General features: G+C 45.2%; 1 protein-coding gene across 4 annotated transcripts in view; it reads left to right on the forward strand.

Moving 5' to 3' along the window:
- The first annotated feature begins 18,626 nt into the window (after nt 1-18,626).
- Nucleotides 18,627-22,335, forward strand: part of NRG3 (neuregulin 3) — a 906,671-nt gene continuing 902,962 nt past the window's right edge. For 2 of the 4 annotated variants that reach the window (XM_006112415.4, XM_075934800.1), the window contains exon 1: nt 18,627-21,410. In XM_006112415.4, the coding sequence (XP_006112477.2) occupies nt 20,705-21,410 (706 nt within the window). In that variant the 5' untranslated portion in view covers nt 18,627-20,704. The remainder of the gene's footprint in view (nt 21,411-22,335) is intronic. The other 2 variants (XM_075934802.1, XM_075934801.1) reach the window with 1 other exon arrangement.

A 22,335-nucleotide genomic window follows, 5' to 3' on the forward strand; every position in this document is an offset into this window, starting at 1 on the left:
TCCAAAGGTCTTGTGGGACACTCAGAGTCTTCAAATGATCAGAGGTTTGGATGCTCAGAGAAGCCAGCTCAGCAAACTTTGAAGTCAGCACTTCAGCTCCTTTGGACCTGAATACAGATTGCAATACTTTGCTGAGCCAGCGTCCCTGATTATAGACAGCTTGATAGGAGAAGTTCCCCTTTAAAAATAAATTCAGTACCCTCATGAAGATGGAGGGAGATATTGTAGATAACCCCCTCAACAAATGTTGGCCAGTTCCACAGGATTTCAGGGCTGACTGCATGTGAAAGAATTAATCCTGCTTTAAAAAGAAATCTCTATTTTTCTCCCCCAAGGGATGCAAAAATCTGGATTATGCCCCACATTATAGTACCTTTTTTACTTGGATAGCACAGTGATGCCTTCAAAGCTATCTTCTCTGGGGATTTTGCTAACACAAGGAATCGATCAGTGGCACAGAACCACTATACCTACAGTGGCTCCTTCACCCCTGCGTCTATCATAGCTGATTTGGCCAATAGAATGTCTAGGGCCCCTCACAACTGTCTAATTTCTGGCTTCCAGAATACCCCCTGCTGGACCAATTTCTGTCATTGATCCAGCCCATAGGGTGTGTCTAGACTGCTGCCGCGTTCTTTCAAAAGTAAATCGAAACAACGCAGCAGTTTTTTTGACCAAGGAAAACCTCATTTTACAAGGAAGAACGCCTTTTTTCGAAAGTGCTCTTTCGAAAAAACGCGCTCTGTAATGCAAACTCTGCTTTTTTGAAAGAGAGCATCAAGACTTCCTGCGTGCTCTTGTTTGAAAAAGTGGCTTGCTTTTTCGAAAATACTGGTTGTAGTCTAGACCCACCTTTTTGAAAGAGGCTTTTTCAAAAGTATCTTTCGAAAAAGCCTCTTTCGAAAAAGGCTTGCAGTCTCAATGTAGCCTATAGTGAAGACATGCCCTCAGCCACGGGCAACTGATCTAAAAAAGATCCTTAAGAGCATAATTATATTTAGTGGTCTTTTTTTTCATTATTATCTTTGCTATCTTGGAGGAGTAAAATCGAGGGATTTTTTTGTTTTGTTTTTATACTTAAAATGCATATCTACATATATTTAGCATAACAGATTGCAAATCAAATAAAAATGTGTCCAAGTGAAACAGAATACAATTTAGTTTGGTTTTTATCAGAACCAGAATTTCAGGCTTTTGGGTATACTGTAGACCAGGACATCTAGGGTACGTCTACACAGCAGCGTTATTTCAGAGTAACTGACATTATTCCAAAACAACATAGTGTGCGTCTCCAGTACAGCCCTTTATTTCGAAATAATGTCTAGCTGGAGGACTTCTTACTCTGACTCATGGTAATACTCATTTCATGAGGATTAAGGGAAGTCGAAGGAAGAGTGTTCTTCCTTTGACTTCCTGCTGTGTAGACAGCGCCAAAAGCTGAGTTAAACTATCTCAATTTAAGCTACACAATAGCTGAAATTGTGTAACTTAATTCGACTTTACCCCTGCTGTGTAGATATACCCCTACCGGTCCAATTTTTTTTCTCAGTTCTACTAACGTAAATATGTAGTAGTGTCACTAATTGTATATCTGAGAACAAAATTTGGCTCAGTTAATGCCTGCTGTTTAGTTTGCATTGGGATTTTTTTTATCAATGCTAAATATTTTTCTATAACTATATTATACAGAGAGAGAGAGTCTATAGTGGTTATTTATAGTGGAAAACTGTACAGTGAAAAAATGACCAAAGCTAGAAGCCAGGGGCATGTGAATCTTTGCTATCACTGCAGTTTGAAATATAGTATTGAAATTACATTTTCATCCACGCTGTCTAACATTCTCAGGCATATACTTTATATTCTCTCCTGTCTTTGTGGTTAAGGTTAATGTAAAAGATTGCATGGACTTTAAGAAATTAGAAAGTTACATTTTTAAAATAAAGTATTTTTTAAAAAGCTCTGCTTTTATTTGCTAGAAACTAAACTGAGCGTTATATATTTTCCCTGAAAGAGTTGGTGTAAATATATATGGCTATGTCTACCCAGCAACATTATTTCAAAATAACTAGCAATATTTTGAAATAATCTGTGTCTCACAACCAGTAGTTCTTTCGACATGTCAAAATACTGTCAAGCCGGAGGGACTTCTTACTCCGACTCTTGTAACCCTCATTTTATGAGGAGTAAGGGAAGTTGAAGGAAGAGTGCTTCTATTTCAAAATAAGTGCTGTGTATTTTGAGTGCTCCCTATTTTGAAATAAGCTACTGAATTGACAAAGCAAAAATTTGAAGAGCTTGCATAGGTGCGATGGATGATTAAGGGAAACAAACAAAGGCTGGTATTATGAAAAAGGCACTAGAAGCCATGAGACTTGAGTTCAGTTCTCAACAGTGGGTCTGAAAACCAATTGCCAGGGGGTGATGGGATGTTTTTGTCTTTTATCATTTCTCTTCATGAGTTTGAGAGCATAGTGATTATTCAGTTTCACCCACAGAGGCGGTGTACCACATATGATAGGCATCTATAGGACACAGGGACATTGAAAGGTGCATTGAGGGGTATGTAGCTGTGAAAATGTGACTGGTTTTGCATCTGTTCTGGCAGTGTCTGATGGTGCATCATGAGCTATTTGACGCTGCCTTCTGATGATTTGGGATTACGTGAAAGCCAGAAGAGGGTGGCTGGGAAAGATTTCTGTCAGGATGTAGTCCCCATTTAGTATAAGTTTGAAGACACCAATATGTTTTCCTGTGTGGAATGATAGGTGACAACCAGGAGTGCATAGTTAGTGTTGTCTTTTTCTCTACTGAAGTAGACTTTCTTGTAGGAATTAGGATGTCTTGTTCCATGATGTGATCTAATTCTCTGATCGAGTATCCTTGTTTGGTGAAGATGTTTTTAAATCTGTTTAAGGTGTTTATCTTGAACTTTCTCCTAAGGGCATATTATATGATATCTATGATCTGTAAATAACAGATTTCTTGGTGTGCCTGGAGTAGATATTGGATATTGGAGCAGATATTGGATCTGGGGGTAAGTGGGCTGATCCAGGAATTTTTTGTATATATTAGGGTTCCATTGTTGAAGATGATGATGATGTTCAGGAAGATAATGCTGGTGTGGGAGTATTTTAGTATTTTAGGGGGTTGGTGGAAGTTGTTAAAGTTTGTCCAGAGGCTGAAAATACCTTCTCTGGTATACCATAATTTTCATGTTGCATTTGTTCCAGAAACTTGAGATTGTTTATGAAGAAGTTGGCATACTGGGCATCTCAGTCTAGATGATAAATGCAAATTAATGCACATTGGAAAACACAATTCTTACCTACACATACAAAATTATGTGATCTAAATTAGCTGTTACCATTCAAGAAAAAGAACTTGGAGTGATAGTGGATAATTCTCCAAAAACATCAGCTCAAAATGCAGCAGCAGTCACAAAAGCTGACAATGTTAGGAACCATTAGGAAAGTGATACATAATAAGACACAAAATATCATAACACTACAATATAAATCTGTGGTACGAATACTTTGAATATTGCATGCAGTATTGATCCTTCCATTCCTAAAAAGACATATTAGAACTGGAAAAATTACAGAGAAGAGAAACAAAAATGATAGGGTATGAAATAGTTTCTGTATTAGGAGATATTAAAAGACTGGGACTGTTCAGTTTGAAAAAGCAATGACTGAGCGGTGTATATGTGACAGAAGTCTATACATTCATGAACGTTTTTAAAGAAAGGGAATAAGTGTTATTTACTTCTTTATATAATACAAGAACCAGAGGTCACCCTGTGAAATTAAAAGGCATCATCTTTAAAATTAACATGAGAAAGTAGTTCTTCACATAGCACACAGTCAACCTGTGGAACTCATTGCCAGAGCATGTTGTTAGGGCCAAAAGTAAAACTAGTTTGAAAAATAATCAGCTAAGTTCAGCAAGGATGTGTCAAGGGATACAACCCTTGTTCTGGGTATCTCTAAACCTCCCACTGATAGAAGCTGGGATTACACAACAGGAATGAGCTCTATTCTGTTCATTCCTTCTGAAACATCTGGGACTAGCTATTGTCAAAAGACAAGATATTGATGTAGAAGGACCATTGATATGACCCAGGGCTGTTCCCATAGTTTCAGCAAAATATTCATTGCTAAATGTAAAGTTGTTATGGGCTCAGGATGAAATGGATGAGAAGGGTGAAGTATTTGAGGTGGATAGATCAGTGTTGTCCATTGTCTTCTAAATATTGAAGCAGGCAGTTCTGCAGTCACTTAGGGATATTGATGTATGGGAATGTAATATCCATGGTGATAAGCATGGTGTTTTGAGAGAGGGTGTTAGTGTTGCAGAATTTTTGGAGAAAGTTGTTATGAGGTGGAGAAACTTACCTATTGTATGGAGAGTGGTTTGAGGATGATTTCTACTAGTTCTAATAGTTCTTCAGTAAGGCTATGTCTACACTGCATCTTATTTTGAATTAACTCATGTTATTTCAGAATAACAGATTGTGCCTCTACAAAGCAAGCCCATTATTGCAAAATAACGGGCCTCTCATTCTGACTTCTGTAAACTTCATTTCATAAGGAGTAAGGAAAGTTGAAAGAACAGTGTTCTTCCTTCGACTTCCTGCTGTGTAGACAGCGCCAAAAGCCAAATTAAGCTACTTCAACTTCAGATATGGAATTAACGTAGCTAAAGTTGCATAGCTTAACTCAACTTTAGCCCATAGTGTAGACGTACCCAAAGAATGCCATAGCCAGATACAATGATCTTCCTGAGTGCCCTTGTTTGTGTGTCTTGGGGAGTATGTAGAAGGTTTCTGGGGTGGGTTTATAGTGGTTAGGTAAAGGAAACACAAACATTAGAGCTGATAGTTGCTTCACTGTAATATTGAATGTTAGTGAAAATATCCCAGTCATCTGGAGTGCTACTCCATCTTTAAATCTGTGGGGCAGGGAAGCAGATCTGCAGCTCGAATTCAATGAAGTAATTTTTTTTTTAACACTAGCCGGGATCTGCCCCAGAAGTTTTTGATGGAAACTCTTATAAATGTGGTGTTTGTCTTCCCCTTTCCCAACATGTTTTAATGTGTATTATTTGTACTGCAGTAATAACTTTAAGGCCTCAGTCAAGTATCAGGGACAGCTAATGGTGACATATGGACAAATAACAGAAAGAGAATCCCTGTCCACAAAGATTTTGAAGCTTAGTTTTATGAAAGGATGCAATAAGTGGCCGAGCAAGACATTTTTTTTGGATGAAGGAAGCTAAGTTGACAATAAAAGAAATGCACCTTTTCCTCATTAGGTGCTATAGACATAGGAGATTTGCCCACATCAGTTAGTTGACCAGTTCCCTTCAAAAATCAATTAAAGTTGGTCACTTTTTAAAATCAACCTCACAGGATTGAGGGGGGACATGATAGCAGTTTTCAAGTATCTGAGGGTATGTCTACACTACCACCCTAGTTCGAACTAGGGTGGTAGTGTAGACATACCCTAAAAGGGTATCATAAAGAGGAGGGAGAAAACTTGTTCATCTTGGCCTCTGAGGATAGGACAAGAAGCAATGGGCTTAAACTGCAGCAAGGGAGATTTAGGTTGAACATTAGGAAAAAGTTCCTAACTGTCAGGGTAGTCAAACACTGGAATAAATTACCCAGGGAGGTTGTGGAATTTCCATCTCTGGAGATATTTAAGAGTAGGTTAGATAAATGTCTATCAGGGATGGTCTAGACAGTATTTGGTCCTGCCATGAGGGCAGGGGACTGGACTCGATGACCTCTCGAGGTCCCTTCCAGTCCTAGTATTCTGTGATTCTATGACAGTAAGTATGTAACCTAACTGAAATCGTGCCAGAATCCTTCCCCTAACCGCCCCTCAGCATTCTTGAGTTCTTTTGAATATCACTATAGAAGGCCTCTTTTGGTGTCTATAAATTGAGGTTTTCTCTGTCCATTTCACATCCTGTGTAACTGTAGGAGGTTTAAGAACCCTCTGGATGTGTAGGACTCCAGAACTATTATTATTCAAATGTATTTTTCACACAGACAGGTGAATTGATAAGTGATTTCCCTCTCTTGCATGCTATCCCCACCAAGCTTCTATTGCTTCATATGCCCACAAATATGAGAAAAGACCGTTGTTCATGCCCCATAGACAGAGAGAAGCTAAAATGCCTATCAGGTGTAGCAAGCATTCACTGGTGAATTACTGTGATTTCTGTGGTAAGGAAAGATGTTAGGAATTTGTTCTTATGATGGCTCTGGAGCAACTGACAATGCACTCTACCCCAGTCTCTCCCATGGACATTATTTTCATGCAGTAGGCTTCTATCTGCACTTATCCCAGAGAGAACCCTATTTTAGAATGGTTCACCAGGCTACGCTACCTATTCCTGCCATCCTGTCATGGTTACACGATGAGGACTATTTTATACCCTTTTGCAGTGCCTCATGGTGCACCCTCCCAGATGCCAGGTTCTGCTGTCTCCACCTCTCTCAGGGTAAAAACCCAGGAATCTGCCACTTTTAGATTGAGTCACAGGGCAGCAGCTCTTCTGTTCATAACAGTGTTTCCTCAACAGGCCTAAACAAAACTGGGATGGGCGAGATGCTCCTTTCTGGAAGGGGCTGTTCTGAGTCAGTTTAATAGGCCATTGGTTATATGCTCCCAAAGAGATGTACTCACCATTCACACAGAGGTACATAGCAAGCAGAGAACAGGGTTAAGGCCACAAAAGTTTAGCCTGCCTGCCTCTTACCTAAAGCTTTCCCCTTTCTCAAAGCTTACACTAGCCCAGCTACCTCAGATACATCCTGCGGAGCCTCAACTTCTGCTACATCTCTGATACATTCTCTGACAGCATCTCCCCTTGAACTGCTGCTGATCACGCTCTTCCCCTTCCTCCTCTGTCAGAGATTTTTTTTAACAGTTCACTATCCTTTTGATGTTTGGCCAGCCCTCCGAACTGTGCCTGTTACCCTGGCTAAACCAGGCACTTTCCGATTAATAGGTCAACTACTGCTCCCCTTGGTGTCCTTTGAAGTGTTCTCCCCAGAGGCTCTCTCTCTAGTATTTGTTTCATTTCCTGTTTTCAGTCCCTAACAGCCTCTTCTAATGGAGACAGACAGAACAGTATCAAGCAGCTAAACAGAGGAACACGACATTCATTAAAAATAGTACCAACCCCTCCCCTGTTCTCCACAGTTCCTTTGTGCTAACCCTCCACAGCCAAGTTATCTGGGTGTTCCAAATGGCCAAACCCATAAAAGACAAACAGCAAGCCAACCCCATTTTCACCTGCATGTGAGTGTTCCCCAAACATCCTAGATTCCCTTGTTTAACAAGCGCTGTTTCTCTTTACACTTGAGAGGCACCAAGAAGTGAGCAGCTTGTGGAATTTGAACGATATTAAAGATGTCTCTAAGCTTTAAAGATGAAAGGTCGAGCTTTTCCCCCCAATTAGACTGTATGAATGATGAGATCCTATGGGCTCTTCCTACTTCAAAGGGTCATTCTAACATAACTTTCAGAAGAGATATCATAAAACTATTTTTATGAAGTTGGATAGGGTATGTTCCTTTCATGTTCTAAGAAAGGCTAAATGCAGCCCCAGATCATTGCATCTTTGCTCTTCTCCTTGTCTTTTAGGACCGCTTCTAAAAGCTTAGCTGTAATGATATAGAATAGCAGAACCTCACACAACTATATTTGGACACTTTACTCGCTTTGGGTGATACCTTATTCTGAAAGTACTGCCTCTGAAATCAATGAGATGCAGGCAGTCCTTATAATAAATCCAAGATATGTTCCAAAAGACTTGGACTTATAGTGAAACAACTTAAAGTGGGGCATTTTTTCCCCACAGCTGACTTCCATTTGTACAAATTGCGGGGGGGAGGAGTGTTACACACCTTAAGAGTGGCGAATGGAAGGACTTACAACACTTCAGTTACTAAAGCGTCAGTGACTTTATTGTGGAATGGATGTATACCAGGGCGACTTATAGCAGGATGTCCTGTACTTGAAGAGTAAGGTACTACTTGATATGAGAAAGGCAGTGCAAACCTAGCCCATCTGTGGAACAAGTTTTGCCTTCAACTGTGCAGGATCGACTCTATATTTCTGAAATGAAAGTTGCCCCTTCACATCAGAAAAAAGAACTTTCATAAATGTCTTCAAAGTTTGCACCTCTGGAGCAATTCTAGGTTGAAAATATTGACATCTCCAAACTCAGTGTGTATGCATGGATTTCAATTTTAATCAGTGGTCCCTCCACTATGTTTAAAGTGCTCTTTAATACTTGCATAATCAAAAATATGAAGTGCTGTTTTAGGATTGAATCCAGCCCAGGTTTGAAATAAGAATACGATAACAATGCTTATAACTAAAGAAACAATGAGGAGTCATGCGGTTTTTACCCACAAAAGTGTATGTCTTGGAGTGAGGCACTATTTGGAGTGGGAGATGGGCAAGTACAAGTCCACCCACTTCTAAAGGTCCCACGCCGGCCTTCTGTGAGGGACCACTGAACCTGGGTTTCAATTGATTCCTTCAATAAACAGGGTCGGGGTGCAGGTCACAGGTTCAGAACAAGGGAACTGAAAGGGGACACTGATCAGAAAACCTCGGACAGCACCCACTGCTCCTCAAAGCTGTCTAGAGAGGCAGTGGACACCACCCGGAGGAAACTAGGGAGGAGCAAAAATATGCCCAGCAGTCACAGAGTACCCCCTCATCCAGTATCCTCCTTGTGGTGTTGTAGATGGCGGCCTTAGCCAGGGCCAAGAGAAGGCTGATGAGTGGGTCTTGCAACTTTGTGGGGTCGCAGATAGGGTGTGCAAAAATGAAAAGGTGAGGGGAGAAGCGCAGCCAGTCCCTCAGCAAGAGGGTCTGGCTGAGCCGGAATAGGGGCTGCAACCTGGTGCACTCAAGGCAGGCGTGCACCAAGTTCTCCCCTCACACTGCAGAAGGGGCAGTCATTGGGAATAGGGGCGAACCATGTCAGATACATACCCATGCTCATGGCTTGGTAAAGGAGCTGCCAACTGATGTCCCCGATGGGCCATAGGATCAGGGTGGAATAAAGACTGGACCAGTGGGGTTCCTCACTTTCCACAGGTGTCTTATGGTCCTGCCATCTGGCATTGGGGCAGGACATGAGGGTGAAGACATGGAGCGTGTAGAGCATGAGCCTGTACAGTTGGTCTCTGGGTGCAGTTCGGAAACAGATTGGCAACAGGTGCTGCAGCTGGCTGGCTTTCCAAAGGGGAGGAGGTTGGTGGGGATCGTAAAACAGGGGCCCCTGTAGTGAGGTGGAGTGGCTGCCCACTGACCCAGAGGGATAGGAGCCCTCACTGAGCCCTGGGGGGCAGAGCCCAACCTCATAACAGCATGGTGTCTAGACTAGACTGTGTCTAGACTGGCAAGTTTTTCCGCAAAAGCTCCTGCTTTTGCGGAAAAACGTGCCAGCTGTCTACACTGGCCACTTGAATTTCCTCAAGAACACTGACTTCCTACTGTCTGAAATCAGTGCTTCTTGCGGAAATACTATGCTGCGCCTGTTTGGGCAAGCGTCCCTTTTGTTCAAAAGGGCCAGTGTAGACATCTCAGATTTGTTTTGCGCAAAAAAGCCCCGATCGCGAAAATGGCGATTGGGGCTTTTTTTGTGGAAAAGCGCGTCTAGATTGGCACGGACGCTTTTCTGAAAAAAGCGCTTTTGCGGAAAAGCATCCGTGCCAATCTAGACGCTCTTTTCCGGGAATGCTTTTAACGGAAAAGTTTGTTAAAAGCATTTGTGGAAAATCATGCCAGTCCAGACGTAGCCCATCTGACCAGAAGTCAGGAGATGATATGCTAGAGCAACAAAAGGCCATTGCAGGAGGCTAGTCAATCCCCAGCTGCCAGAGTAGCCAGATGCTTGCCCTGTGCTCCCAAGCTTGGAGGTGGAGGTATACCTAAAAGAGGCTGAGGACTGCCGGGACTACAGATAGACTGCAACATGGAGAAACTGCCCACCCTGCCAGAAGTTCAAGTCCCCTTTCCCACAATGATCAGAGGCCCTGCAATGGAGCCTGGGATGCCTATAGGGGAAGTGTGGAAGTAGCCCAGGGACAGCTGACCTTAGTGTGGCTGGCCCAGAGCCTGTAAGTCAGCATGTGGAGTCAGTATCCCCACTGACTGAGTGGTGGCTGTTAAGGCCATGCTCTGGGATGCAGTGAAGTGGGCAGGCCTGTTCTCCCCCTCTATCTTCCCCCTGGTCACACAACACATGCTTGGCAGTCTCTCCCTCCCTCTGTGACTGTAAGCCACCAGTGCTGGGAAACTCGTCTGTTGCCCTGCCCTGAATCAGGGCCGGGGCCTAGCAACCGTTGATTCAGCCTGATCATAGGCTTAAGTCCCTGGCCTATTGTGGCCAGCCCACAGTGAGGGCATGGCATAATTAACTGTTGGCTTGGCCTGACGGTAGGCCCAAGCCTCTGCGCTTATTCACTGTGGATGCGGACTGACCAGAGGCCGGATACCCCAGCTAATGCCATGCCAGATTCCTCAGGAGAGACTGAGTAGGGGTGCAGTGAGGCAGAGTGTCTGCTCCCTAACCCGGAAGCAATGGATCCCTTCATTGAGTCCTGGTGGGCTATACACACACATAAATCTGTTAGTCTTTAAGGTTTTTGCAGATACACACCAATCCTGAGATTTATAACCCATGTAGTGCTTTGCATTGTACTTGCATTAACTAATTAATCCTCACAACACTGAATAGTCAAGTATTATTTTATATTTAGGGAAATTAAGGGTGGGGGAGAGGGGGGAAAACAGGTAGGCCAGGGCCACATAGTAAATCAGTGCCTGAGCTGGCCTGATTGCTCAGAAATCCTTGGCTGCTCGTCAATAGTTCATGGAAATAGGCTGGTAAAATAAAATGATTGGATTAATAGTAAAAGAAATTACCATTTAACATTTCTGCAGGGGCCTATGTGAGATGAGCTGATGGTATCAGTCCTGCTCTCACTGGATTGTTATCTACATGACAAAGATCAGCAGCACAGTGTGCTATGAACTGACACTTCTGCTATCATTCTCAGCAGAGGAGCCAGTTCCTGCCTGAAAAAGGATTAAGTTTAATTACTGGAGCTGGGGAGGATGTTTGCACTCTGCCTCTACTGTTGTCACCCTGGAACTTTTCAAGAGCATGAAATTCATTCGTAAGCAGCATTTTAGATTGCACCATTGCTACTCTCATCCTCTCTACAACTTAGATTTGTATTTTCAACATACAGTTTTTTTGCACCTGGTTTCTCTGATGTCTTGTAAGAAAGAATATAGGCCTTGAATCACTTATTTTGTGCCTCTCTCCCTTTTCAACACAATTGCTATGATCACTGTGCTACTCATCACAAAAGTTATGACCAAGGCCAATGGAAGTTACTCCCTCTCCCTGCAAAAAATGGTAAAAACTGTAGAGAATGTTTTCAGTTTTAGCAAAGAATTGTGGGAAATATTCCAGTTAAGGGAAATGCACCTAATTTAAAGTTAAATCCTAGCTCCTGTAAATTGGGTAGTGCAAACTTCCTGAAGCTGCACTGTTTGCCCCTGTGAAAGGTTCCACCCTTAGGGCACACACCCCTTGGTGGCTGAGCAGAGTCTTTTATAGTCTCTATTCACCTGTCTTCAGGCAAGGCAGCATCCAACAAGTGGCCTGAGATCAGGCCTCTTCTTTTACACACCCCCAAGGTGCACTTAGCAAGGGTGTTGGTGGGACCCAGGCCCAACCACTCCTCTGGGTCCCAGGTAACTTATAAGTAGCAGTTACCTGCTAAGTTTCAAAGTACTTAGTTGCTGTCACATCTCTGGGCCACTTCCCTGGGATGCTGTCCCCCTTGTGGTTGAGTTCCCCTTGTCCGGGGTTCTGCAGGGCTTTCTTTCTTAGCCTTCAGGTGCAGATCCCGGCTCTGACCAGGTGCAATACCCCACCTCCCACTCAGAGCTGTCCAGAGTGCTAATGTTCCCCAGTTAGCCCTGAGGTTTGCCTGAGTCAAGCTCCAGGAAGGAACTGACAGACACTGGCCTAGCAGCTCCTTTTATATCCGCTTGCTGCACCCTGATTGGCTGCAGTGAAGGCTGCCACTCTGTTCCTCTTGGAGGGCCTCTCTACTGCTCCTGTTGCTGGCCAGGGTGCTGAAAGGCTTCCTGCAGGGATGTTGGGCTTTGTCCACCCCATCACAGCCCTGTATTTATATTGTGCTCAACACTACTCTTTAAGCCATGAAGACTCCCTCATTGTCGGCACATTTAGAACCAGATCCAATTCCAACTGAAGTTCATGCAGAGTATTCCATTAACTTGAGTGGAAGTTGAGCTGGGGCTCCTACTGCCTTACTGACTGCCCAGCCCTGTTTGTCCTTAGGAAGTCTGACACCCGTATTTTTGAGTGATTTCCTGGAGAAATTGAGCATGGAAAGTTTCCTTCAAAGTGCATGCTGAATTCCCCAGCCTATTGACAATAGGGATCTCCTGGCTGCCATCTCTGAAATGAAGCTGTTATTGCAGAGAAAATTGCTCTACCCACTTGTATTTAACAAAAATTGGTGCCATGGAAGTTTGGGAAAATCACAAGCCCACTGAAAACCCACTGATCCACCTTCCAGCATGGGATGCTTTGAGATATTTTTTTTAATTGTAAGGGACCCTGTTTTGTATTTCTTTCCTCCATGACTGCAATGTGTGAATGACTGCACTATCAAGCACTTCTTCAGTTCCCCAAGGGAGACCAAGATCCCTAGCACTTTTCAGAAATTACCCTTTAAGCTCTCTCACCTCTGTGCAACTTGGTCCCACATAGCAGGTGCAGATCCCCTCTACCCACTTTTTGCACAAGAATCAGTCCTCCCCAGAATCTTCTGGCCTCAGGCTAAACCTTTTTTGTCAGCAGCATGGCCCTTACAAACAGGGCCAAGGATTTTGCCCATAATGTGTAAATGCTTTACTTTCAGATGATTGTATGCTTTAAAGTTCTAAATTAGTCTACAACTGCATGGTCACATCTGCTGAACATGTTGGCACATTTGTGTGAGATTTTCCCTCATATTCCGTGAAGTTCCTCAGATCATTGACTGCACATCACGCTGAACTTTAAGACTTCAGTGCTTTTCAAACCTATGTTAGAGGTACATGCAAGTGATAGTATATGTATAACACTACAAATGTACTGATCCAACTATTCTTAAACAAAATATTTATGCAATCATTCAAATAATGCAACAATATGCAGTCATCAGAACTGGAGATAATTAAATCTAGACACAGACCAGGAATGAATCAAAGGCGGCATTCTCAACATGTATCTGTTGTACAGTCAGGCTTTGTCAGGTCATTTGTGTAGTGACAAAGTACAGCAGGCACTTGTTCATTCTCAGTACTGGATGTAAAGCTCCAAACAGAAGTTACCACAAGGAGGGGAGATTAGGAAATAAAAAGAAATTATGCCAAAGACTAAAGGAGTGGGACAGCCACAATTTCCACTGAATCTTGAGAGTTTAGGAAGAAAGCCTTGTTCTGGAAAACAGGCTTCCTGGAAAAACCAGCTGTAAAGTGATTCATAATGCTAAATAATTGAAAATGCTTTGGCTCCAGATGAGTGGTTAATTCATAGACTTCCTCACCCAGCAGTAGCCTCAAAGAGGCTCAAGGCTTGGAAATATTTGAGTTTTGGTTTAGATCCCAATCCTAAACAGATGGCAGTCAACAGAAAGACTTACTTCCATTGACTGCATTATACTTTGGATCAGCCCTTTTTGGGTAAGATTTTCAAAACTTGTTTTATCCCTCTCACTTCCTGCTCACACACACACTCCAAGGAATGCATTCACACTTCTGACAGAGAGCTCAGGACTCCTAAAACTTTGGGTAGTTTATGCAGGGCCCTTGCCCTGGCTGTAGTACACACCAAGACCTGGTCTCACCACAGTGGAAGGTTGAAATAAGATACGCAATTCCAACTACATTAATTACATAGCTGGAGTTGGTGTATCTTAAATCGAATTTCCACACTGTCCACACAGCAGGAGTCAAACACTCCTGTCGGCGTCCCTTACTCCTCACAAAAGGAGGAGTACTGGACGCTGGCCAGAGCTGCCCTAAGCGTTCAATGTACAGATCCAGACTAGATCTGTTAAATCAATGCCAGAACATTGACCTCTGGAGCATCGATCTTCCACATAGTATAGACGTGCCCCAAGGGAGTAGTTAAAAGTATTCACTATACCCCATCCTGAAATCTTTATTGAGCTTTTCTATGTTGGCTAATCATGCACCACCCAAATCAGTATCAAACATCTCTTTGACTTTGATGTTGCAGGACAAGTTCTTTAGCACTTATCGACACACGAGTCCCATTGATATAACTGAGAATTGTTATTGAGCAGAAGTGTATGAGTTAGCTCAGAGACATCAGTGAGAATTCTGTTTGGATGAAAACTGAGCAAGGTGAAAAGATTTGGCCCATATACTACTAAACCCCTCCAAAAGTATATTTTGCTTTACTTTTTTAATTAGAGCAGCTTTTTTTTGTAATGGTTCTTGTTGGGGGGGGGGGGATTGCTAACATTATGATGTATTGCAATTAGCCATTATGAAGTATTCCAAAATAGACATTTGAACAGTATATGTGCATTGGCAAGGCTTCAATTGTAATTATAAATATTTAGTGGCAGTTCTGGCATTTACAAATAGCTTGAATGAATTGAAATAAATGATGGCATGCTGGCTAGCTAGGGACATATTTGCATGCTGTAAAAGGATGGGTATATTTCACTCTCCCCTCCCCCATTTAGCCCTCGAATTGTTATTCAGTGTTTATTTCATCGTGTGAGATAGCAGATATCTCTCCAGCCTCTGAAATGAACTGTCACTCATTTCACACCTGTACTAAACTGACATAATGCTAACTGGCAGTGTGCTAACATCCCAAATTGCCACCAAACTAGTTAGCTCAGCAGAAGAATTCTCCCTCTGATTCCACTTGCAGTGCTCCCCACCTGCTGCCAGGGAACCTGTCAATACAATGCAAGGTTATAGTGCTGACCAAGCTAGGAGTTCCAGTATGTTGGGGTATGCGGTGCAAGCCACGTAGAACAAACTAAGTAGGCAATGCTTCGTTTATCTGTCATAGCCCATGTCCACTTTAAGCAGCTAGGGTGGAAGAAGAAGTAGCAGCTGGAACCACTGAGAAATGAAATCAGTGGGGGAACTAAGACTAAATGTCACATTAAAAAAGAATAGAATTATTCATAGACATTTGAATATGGGGGTAAGTGGCATCTAAGAACGGAATGATTGATTCAGGTGATGAGGGATGCATTAACTATAGCTAGGAATGGGCCATTAGGGAGCCGTGTATATTAGTTGAGGTGGAGAGGAAAGTGATGGCTAAGTGCAGCAAAGGAACAAGAATATAGGAACCACTAGACTTGGGGAAACTGACCATAAAATTTAATGTTCATCTTATTGATAGTCCCCGTCACAATTTCAGTGCTTTTTGTTTGTGAAATTAGCTTTTGTTTACAGTAGCACATTGTCCACGCTGTCAGAATCCAGTGCGACAGAAAGGTATTGTAGCAATTCATATAGTACATTTTTACAAGAGACTTTCATGCACTCGTGTAGTGATATAAACATAAAGCTGAAAAACTCTGGCTCTCCTGCTGCTCACATCATCTGGTACCATTGGTAGTATTTTGTGAACTAAAAATAATTTCAATTGTATTTAACTAGCTGGGCCAAAAATGGAAATACAAATACAAATCTTGTCTAATGGTGTTTTGGCTGGATCTGAATCCTCGCATATGAAATTACCACTGTTTGCTTCTGGGTTGGCTTTGCTCCTTGAAAGGGATTATTTGGAAATCTATGTTCCAACTAGGGGTCAGATAAGTCTCAGTATTGTGAGTTTTATTAGATAACCACTGTATGTGTATTGCTGTAACACCCAACACGAAAGCCCATTTATAATTAAAAAAAGAGAAGGCAAACAGCAACTGGCAACCAAAATGCCTGAGAAATGTTTCCTTGCTTTAACAATCAGCTTATGTAAAATAAAAACAAACTTGCTCCTTTTTACTTATGAGTGGTGTGGAGAGGGCCGATAAAGAAAAGTTATTTATTAGTTCCCTAAATAGAAGAACTAGAGGACACCAAATGAAATTAATGGGCAGCAGGTTTGAAACTAATAAAAGAAAGTTCTTCTTCACACAGCGTGTAGTCAACCTGTGGAATTCCTTGCCAGAGGAGGCTGTGAAGGCTAGGACTATAACAGAGTTTAAAGAGAAGCTAGATAATTTCACGGAGGTTAGGTCCATAAAAAGCTATTAACCAGGGGATAAAATAGTGTCCTTGACCTCTGTTTGTCAGAGGTTGGAGAGGGATGGCAGGGGACAAATCACTTGATCATTGTCTTCAGTCCACCCTCTCTGGGGCACCTGGTGCTGGCCACTGTCGGCAGACAGGATACTGGGCTAGATGGACCTTTGGTTTGACCCAGTATGGACGTTCTTATGTTCTTATGTTATTTATCTCCTCTCATAACGGATGATATCTTTTCTCTCTTACTTTGAACCAAAATCTTGTCTATCCAGAATTTTTGTCCCCCTCTCTCCCCGAGGGACATATTCCAGAGACCAGACACCACTTTCTCAGAAAGAGAATTCTAAGAGATAAAGTCAAAGCTTGTGAACATGAGCTGACCTTGATGATTTCATGTTTTTTATTCCTTTCCCAGAGGGTCTTCAAGGCCTTTTTCAAACTGTACACCATGAAGGTAGTGGGATAGGGGCTGTTCTTCTGCCCACATAGTTGGGAGGCATGGAGAAATCCTGCTGAGACTACCTAAAGACAAATTCAAATCAAGTATCTGAAGTCAAGTTCAAGGTCTCATTCTTTATCTGATTATTTAAAACAGTCCCTACATCTCCACCATGAAGACTGTGGTTGACAAGATCCACTCTCAGGCAGAAAGGAATTTTTCACTGTAAGGATCAAGTTCATGAGAAGGAGAAAGTGCTTTCTCAACAGCTGTTCTGAGACATGGGAATGAACTCCCATGGAAACTAAGGATTATAGCAAACTTCCACACTACATACCCAACCCCAGGGTGATAACAGAATAATGGTCTTTAATGTGTGCAATGCCACACACACAAACAGCTAATGATCTATGGTGATAAGAAAACCCTCACAAAGGTAGGCAGCCCCACAAATGTGTACTAATGTTTCCTTTTGCATTTCCAGGAGTTTTACAAGGTGTGAAGGTGGCTCTGGGCTCAGGTAGATGTCATCCTCTGTCTGTGTGCACATAAGGGAACTCTGATTTCACTTACCTGCTGGGAACCAGGAGCAGTGTGAATGTGGATGGAATCTGGCTGTCCGTACAGAGTATGTAAACCAGACATGTCCTAAGCTTAACCAGTATGGAAACAGCCTCCATTACCCTGATGAATGGTTTGGAAAGTGCAACAGCCAATGATTACTTGAACTATGTTTGCCACACTGGCATCCAAATGCATGTATAGGCAATACCAATAAAGGTTGTAACTGAATTCCCTTTTTCCAGGATCACTGACTTTGGGGTATGTTTTCATGAGTCAAGGCAGGAACAGGCATGCAAAGTTCCCGCAAATGAAAGTGAGTGTAGACACCATACAGAATCATGTAATTCCTGGAAATTAAGTCCTTTCAAGTACAACCCTGATCTCCTCGCTGCTCTGGCATCGGGAACCTTTCCAATGTTTTCCTGTGTTAGTATTTATGATTCTGCTTTTGTCATCCACTAAGCCTTGCACAATGAGCAAATAGCAACCTTTTCAGTTCTGTTACTCATTTTCCCCTTGGGGTGGGCAAAGTGAGGAGGATAGGGACCAATACTGGCACACACAGTTCTTGGAAACCCCGTGCCTTGCAAACATGCACAACTATTACCTTGAGAGTAGGCTTTCCAGACAGAGTGTAGGTTGCAATAGACCAACAGTTGTCTGCTGTAGCCAGGGACAATAGCAGTCTGCTTCTAAATCACCACAGCTCCCCTGGATCAAGTGTTCTGGCACTGAAGGGTTATGGCAAGCTCATCAGACAGTCCCATGAAGACCTGTTTTCTCATTTAGAAATTAGGGGGAGGGATAGCTCAGTGGTTTGAGCTGTAGCCTGCTAAACCCAGAGTTGTGAGTTCAATCCTTGCAAAGGATTTGTGGCAAAAATTTGTCAGGGAGGGCTTTTAGGGGTTTGGGGCAAAAATTTGTCAGGGCTGGTACTTGGTGCTGCTGTGATGGTAGGAGACTAGACTTGATGACCTTTCAAGGTCCCTTCCAATTCTAGGAGATAGGCAAGCTCCATTAATTTAAAATTTGCACTAAGCTCCAGATGTCTCAGGTTCAAATCCACCTGGTGGTGGTTATAAAGGCTTACTTTATAACAATTATAGGTGAAACCTTGGTCCCATTGAAGTATATGACAAAACCCTCATTGAGGTCTAGCTTTTACTATTACTTTTATGGAAGTTGGATTAGGCATTTGAGCAATGGGCAATGTCTACACTCTTATTCATGGACAAATGATTTCTCCCCGTTTTCTTTCTAAATGCTTTCTTCCCATCATGGTTGCTTATTTAACAATTGGCTCAGACTGTGATCAGTCAGATTTCTCCAAGGCCACAATTAACACCACTCCACAATGCTTTCTTATTGGGCAATCTTTGAAAAGCACATCTGTCTGATATGTGACTGCTGCAGCTTTCTCAGCTGTTATCAACCCAGGGACACTTATCCCCAGGCAGGTGTTAAATCTTAGTTGCCCTACATGAGTGCAACAAACCAGCAGACCTGTCAAATTTAATCTTGGCATTGTATTTTAAATACTACTGAAATGTACCATTGGGGGGAGGAAGGGATCAAGCACGACACTGAACGGTTGTGAGATTTCTTCCTATTGCCTAGATTTATTTACTGCATACATATGAATAACAAATGTTTTATACTTTATTTATACTATTACGTCTGCCAGATTAATTGCCTATAGACATTTTATACACATAGTCCAGTAAATGGCTGAAGAAATTTCAGTGATGCATCAATGCTGACAGACAGCAATGGGAAAAATAAAGCAAAAGATGCCATGTTTAAAAGGGACTTTTCTTTAAAATCTGGAATTAGCGATCTAGTGAAATAAAATTACCCCTTGTTATTAACTCTTCAGCTGTCTCGATGAGTACTTTAATGTTTGCCTAGTGAGTGCAGACAGGGGACCTACACATGGTCTCAGCATTGGGTTTAACTCTTTTCTGAAGGAGCCGATCAAAGAGCTGCAGTCGTTTCCAGAGAGAAACTTGATAGGCGGCTTGAGAGCCAGCCCAGCACTTAATCGTCTGTTTCCTCGGCGGCTGCCCTGTCTTCTGAAAGTAGCATCCATTTGTTGCAATCCTCTATTCATTTCATTTTCCTTTCGGGAAACCCTCTTAGACAACGACGGCCCCTCCTTGCCCGTTTTCTGCAATGCACAGCGTCAGCTGGCAGGGAAGTCTCTTTTGCAAACTCCGTTTGCGGGCTTTCTCCAGCAAGCCTCCAGAAAGGTGTTCCCACCTCCCGCAGACAGCACAGCGGCCTCTGATTTCCCATCCCCGCGTCTCTTGCAACATGCGGCAACACACCAGGATCCTATTGGATTAATGCACACGCAAGATAATTGCAGGATCTGATTGGGGCGGGAGGGGGGAGCAGGGAAAAAAACCCCAACCCCTCGCTTGCCAGACCCCTCCCGAGGGGGTTGCCTGGATCATTTATTTATCTTGTGCGCATTAAGAAACCACCATTAGACTGTGGTGGGAGGCGCTTTACTTTCGGAGCGCCAGCCTGCCTCGTTCGCACGCACAGGCGAAGTGGAGCAGCCGGCCGGATCGGTCTAGCCGGAGCGCTCGCGGGGGGTGTGCTCGCTGCAGGCTCTTCGCTGGCATTGGATCTGCCCGTAACGCCGATTGCCCCAGCCTGGCCGGAGTGGGACTGCCGCTCGGACCTGGGCGCCGCGGAGCCGCGGCGTGGAGGAGAAGGAGCGAGGCCGCTGTGTCTCCTTCCCCTCCGCTCTGCCTTCGGATTGGTCTCTCTCCTAAAGTGCTGTCCAAGGGTTGGCTGCAGGGCTGCTGAATAACAGGTGCGTTTGGCTGCTCCGTCGCCTCGCCAAGCGGCAGCCGAGGAACGCGGGTGCCTCTGCGCCGGGGCTAAGGCGGAGCAGAGCGGGGGGGGGCCGGCTGGGAGCCCGACCCAGGCGGAGCCGAGCGGGGCCGCCCGTGCGCAGGAATGTGGCTCATCCCCGGGCGCTTGGCGTGACACGCTCCGCGAGCGGATCCCGGCGACTCCTGCGGAGCGGAGCGGGCGCCGGGCGAGAAGGATGCTCAGAGCGCGGCGGCTCGGGGCTGGGGCCAGCCCGGGGATGTAGCGGATTCCGCAGCTGCTCGCGGAGATTGCCTGAGGAGCCGGGGGGGTTCCTGGGGCTGGAGACATGTCCCCTGACTGACTGGGGCTGGGAGAGCTTTGCCCCTCCCCTCCCCCTTCCCGGCTCTGCCTCTTCCCGGCCCGCCTGCCCGCATGCTGCGCGCCCCGGCAGCAGCGTCTCCCTGATGCCTGGTCTTCCCCCCCGAGGGGGTGAAAGGCGCCTAGGATGAGCGAAGGGGCTGCCTGCGCCTCCCCACCTGGTGCTGCTGCGGCAGAGGAGGGGGCGGCGGCGGCGGGGGGCCCGGACGGGGATGGGGCCCCCGGACCCCCGCGGGAGCTGCGCTGTAGCGACTGCATCGTCTGGAACCGGCAGCAGACGTGGCTGTGCGTGGTGCCGCTCTTCATCGGCTTCATCGGCCTGGGGCTCAGCCTCATGCTGCTCAAGTGGATCGTGGTGGGCTCCGTCAAGGAGTACGTCCCCACCGAGGTGATCGATTCCAAGGGGATGGGCCAGGACCCCTTCTTCCTCTCCAAGCCCACCACCCCGCCCAAGAGCCTGGAGACCACCACCGCCACCACGTCCCGGACGCCCAACCGGATAAGCACCCGCTTCACCACCATGACGCGGGCCCCCACCCGCTTCCCGGGCACCCGGGTCCCCATCCGGGCGAGCCCCCGATCCACCACTGTGCGCCATACAGCTGCCCCCGCGACCAGCCTCTCCACCACCGTCCCCTTCAGCACCACCATCCTGACCTCCCGCCCGCTGCCCGGGACCCCCAGCACCCAGCCAATGCCCATCTGGCCCACTGCGGCATACGCTACCTCCTCCTACAAGATCTATGTCCACGACTCTGCTCCATCCTGGACCTTATCTCCCTTCCAGGAGTCCACCACCACCACGCCAGAAACTAGCACAAGTCCCAAATTCCGTAAGTACGGCGCAAGCTGCCTTGCCTTCGGGCACCCCCTTCCCACCACACCCCCCGCTCGGGTCAGCCTTGGCTTGCGTTTCAGAGCCACGCTGGTGCTGGTGCTAGTTTGGATGCGGATGGCTAGTACCGTAGGCAGCCATAGGGTAGCGTGCAATTCCGGAGGCTGCAGAAATGCTGGGAAGCTCTTGGATTAAGTTTCTGCCCCCCTTCCCCGCAATTTATCTCCCCTCCCCGGCCAGTTCCCTCTTTGTGTGGTGGATGTTCACGGCGGTTTGAGGTGGAGGCGTCTCACTATGTGTGATAGGGACTTAGCCTTGCTCAGGGAGGGCTGTTGAGAGCCCAGTGGTCTGGAGGAGAGGTGAGGAGCCCATGTTTGTTAGTGGCTCTGGAGCAAAGGCGCTGCTTGTGTGGGCTGGAGTGACCTGGTAGGCTGCTTAGGGTGACCTGGTAGGCTGCTTAGGGTGACCTGGTAGGCTGCTGGGGGGCGAAGGTCTGGTTGACAATGTGAGTTTCTTCTAGCCAGCCAGGCAATCGTGTTTCCCTTTCAAACCAATCTAAAATGTGCTCCGACCCGAGCTCCCTTTCCCTGCTGCCCGGCTGTGGAAAATCCCCTTAGCCAGCGCTGTCTGAGAGGGGCAGGAGCCCACCCCATGAATATGCAGAAACACCCAGAGCCGATCCAGTCCCGTCTATTTGTTCTGTGCCACCCGCCACCTCGGCAGATTCCTGCCACCGCCGACTGGCGCTGGGAAAGGGCTCTGGTTCCTGTCTCTGGATGGGGCTGGGTGCCTGGCTCTTCTGATCGCAAAGCTCCGGATTCTGGTTTCAGTGGGAAATGCATTTGGATCGGGCCCCCTCCCTGCCTCCTGTGAAGGTTATCTAGGACGTACTGAAGCCAGCGGAACTTCTGGGCAGGGCCGCT

This window comes from Pelodiscus sinensis, chromosome 8 (assembly GCF_049634645.1).
Source record: "Pelodiscus sinensis isolate JC-2024 chromosome 8, ASM4963464v1, whole genome shotgun sequence".
Lineage (NCBI taxonomy): Eukaryota > Metazoa > Chordata > Testudines > Trionychidae > Pelodiscus > Pelodiscus sinensis.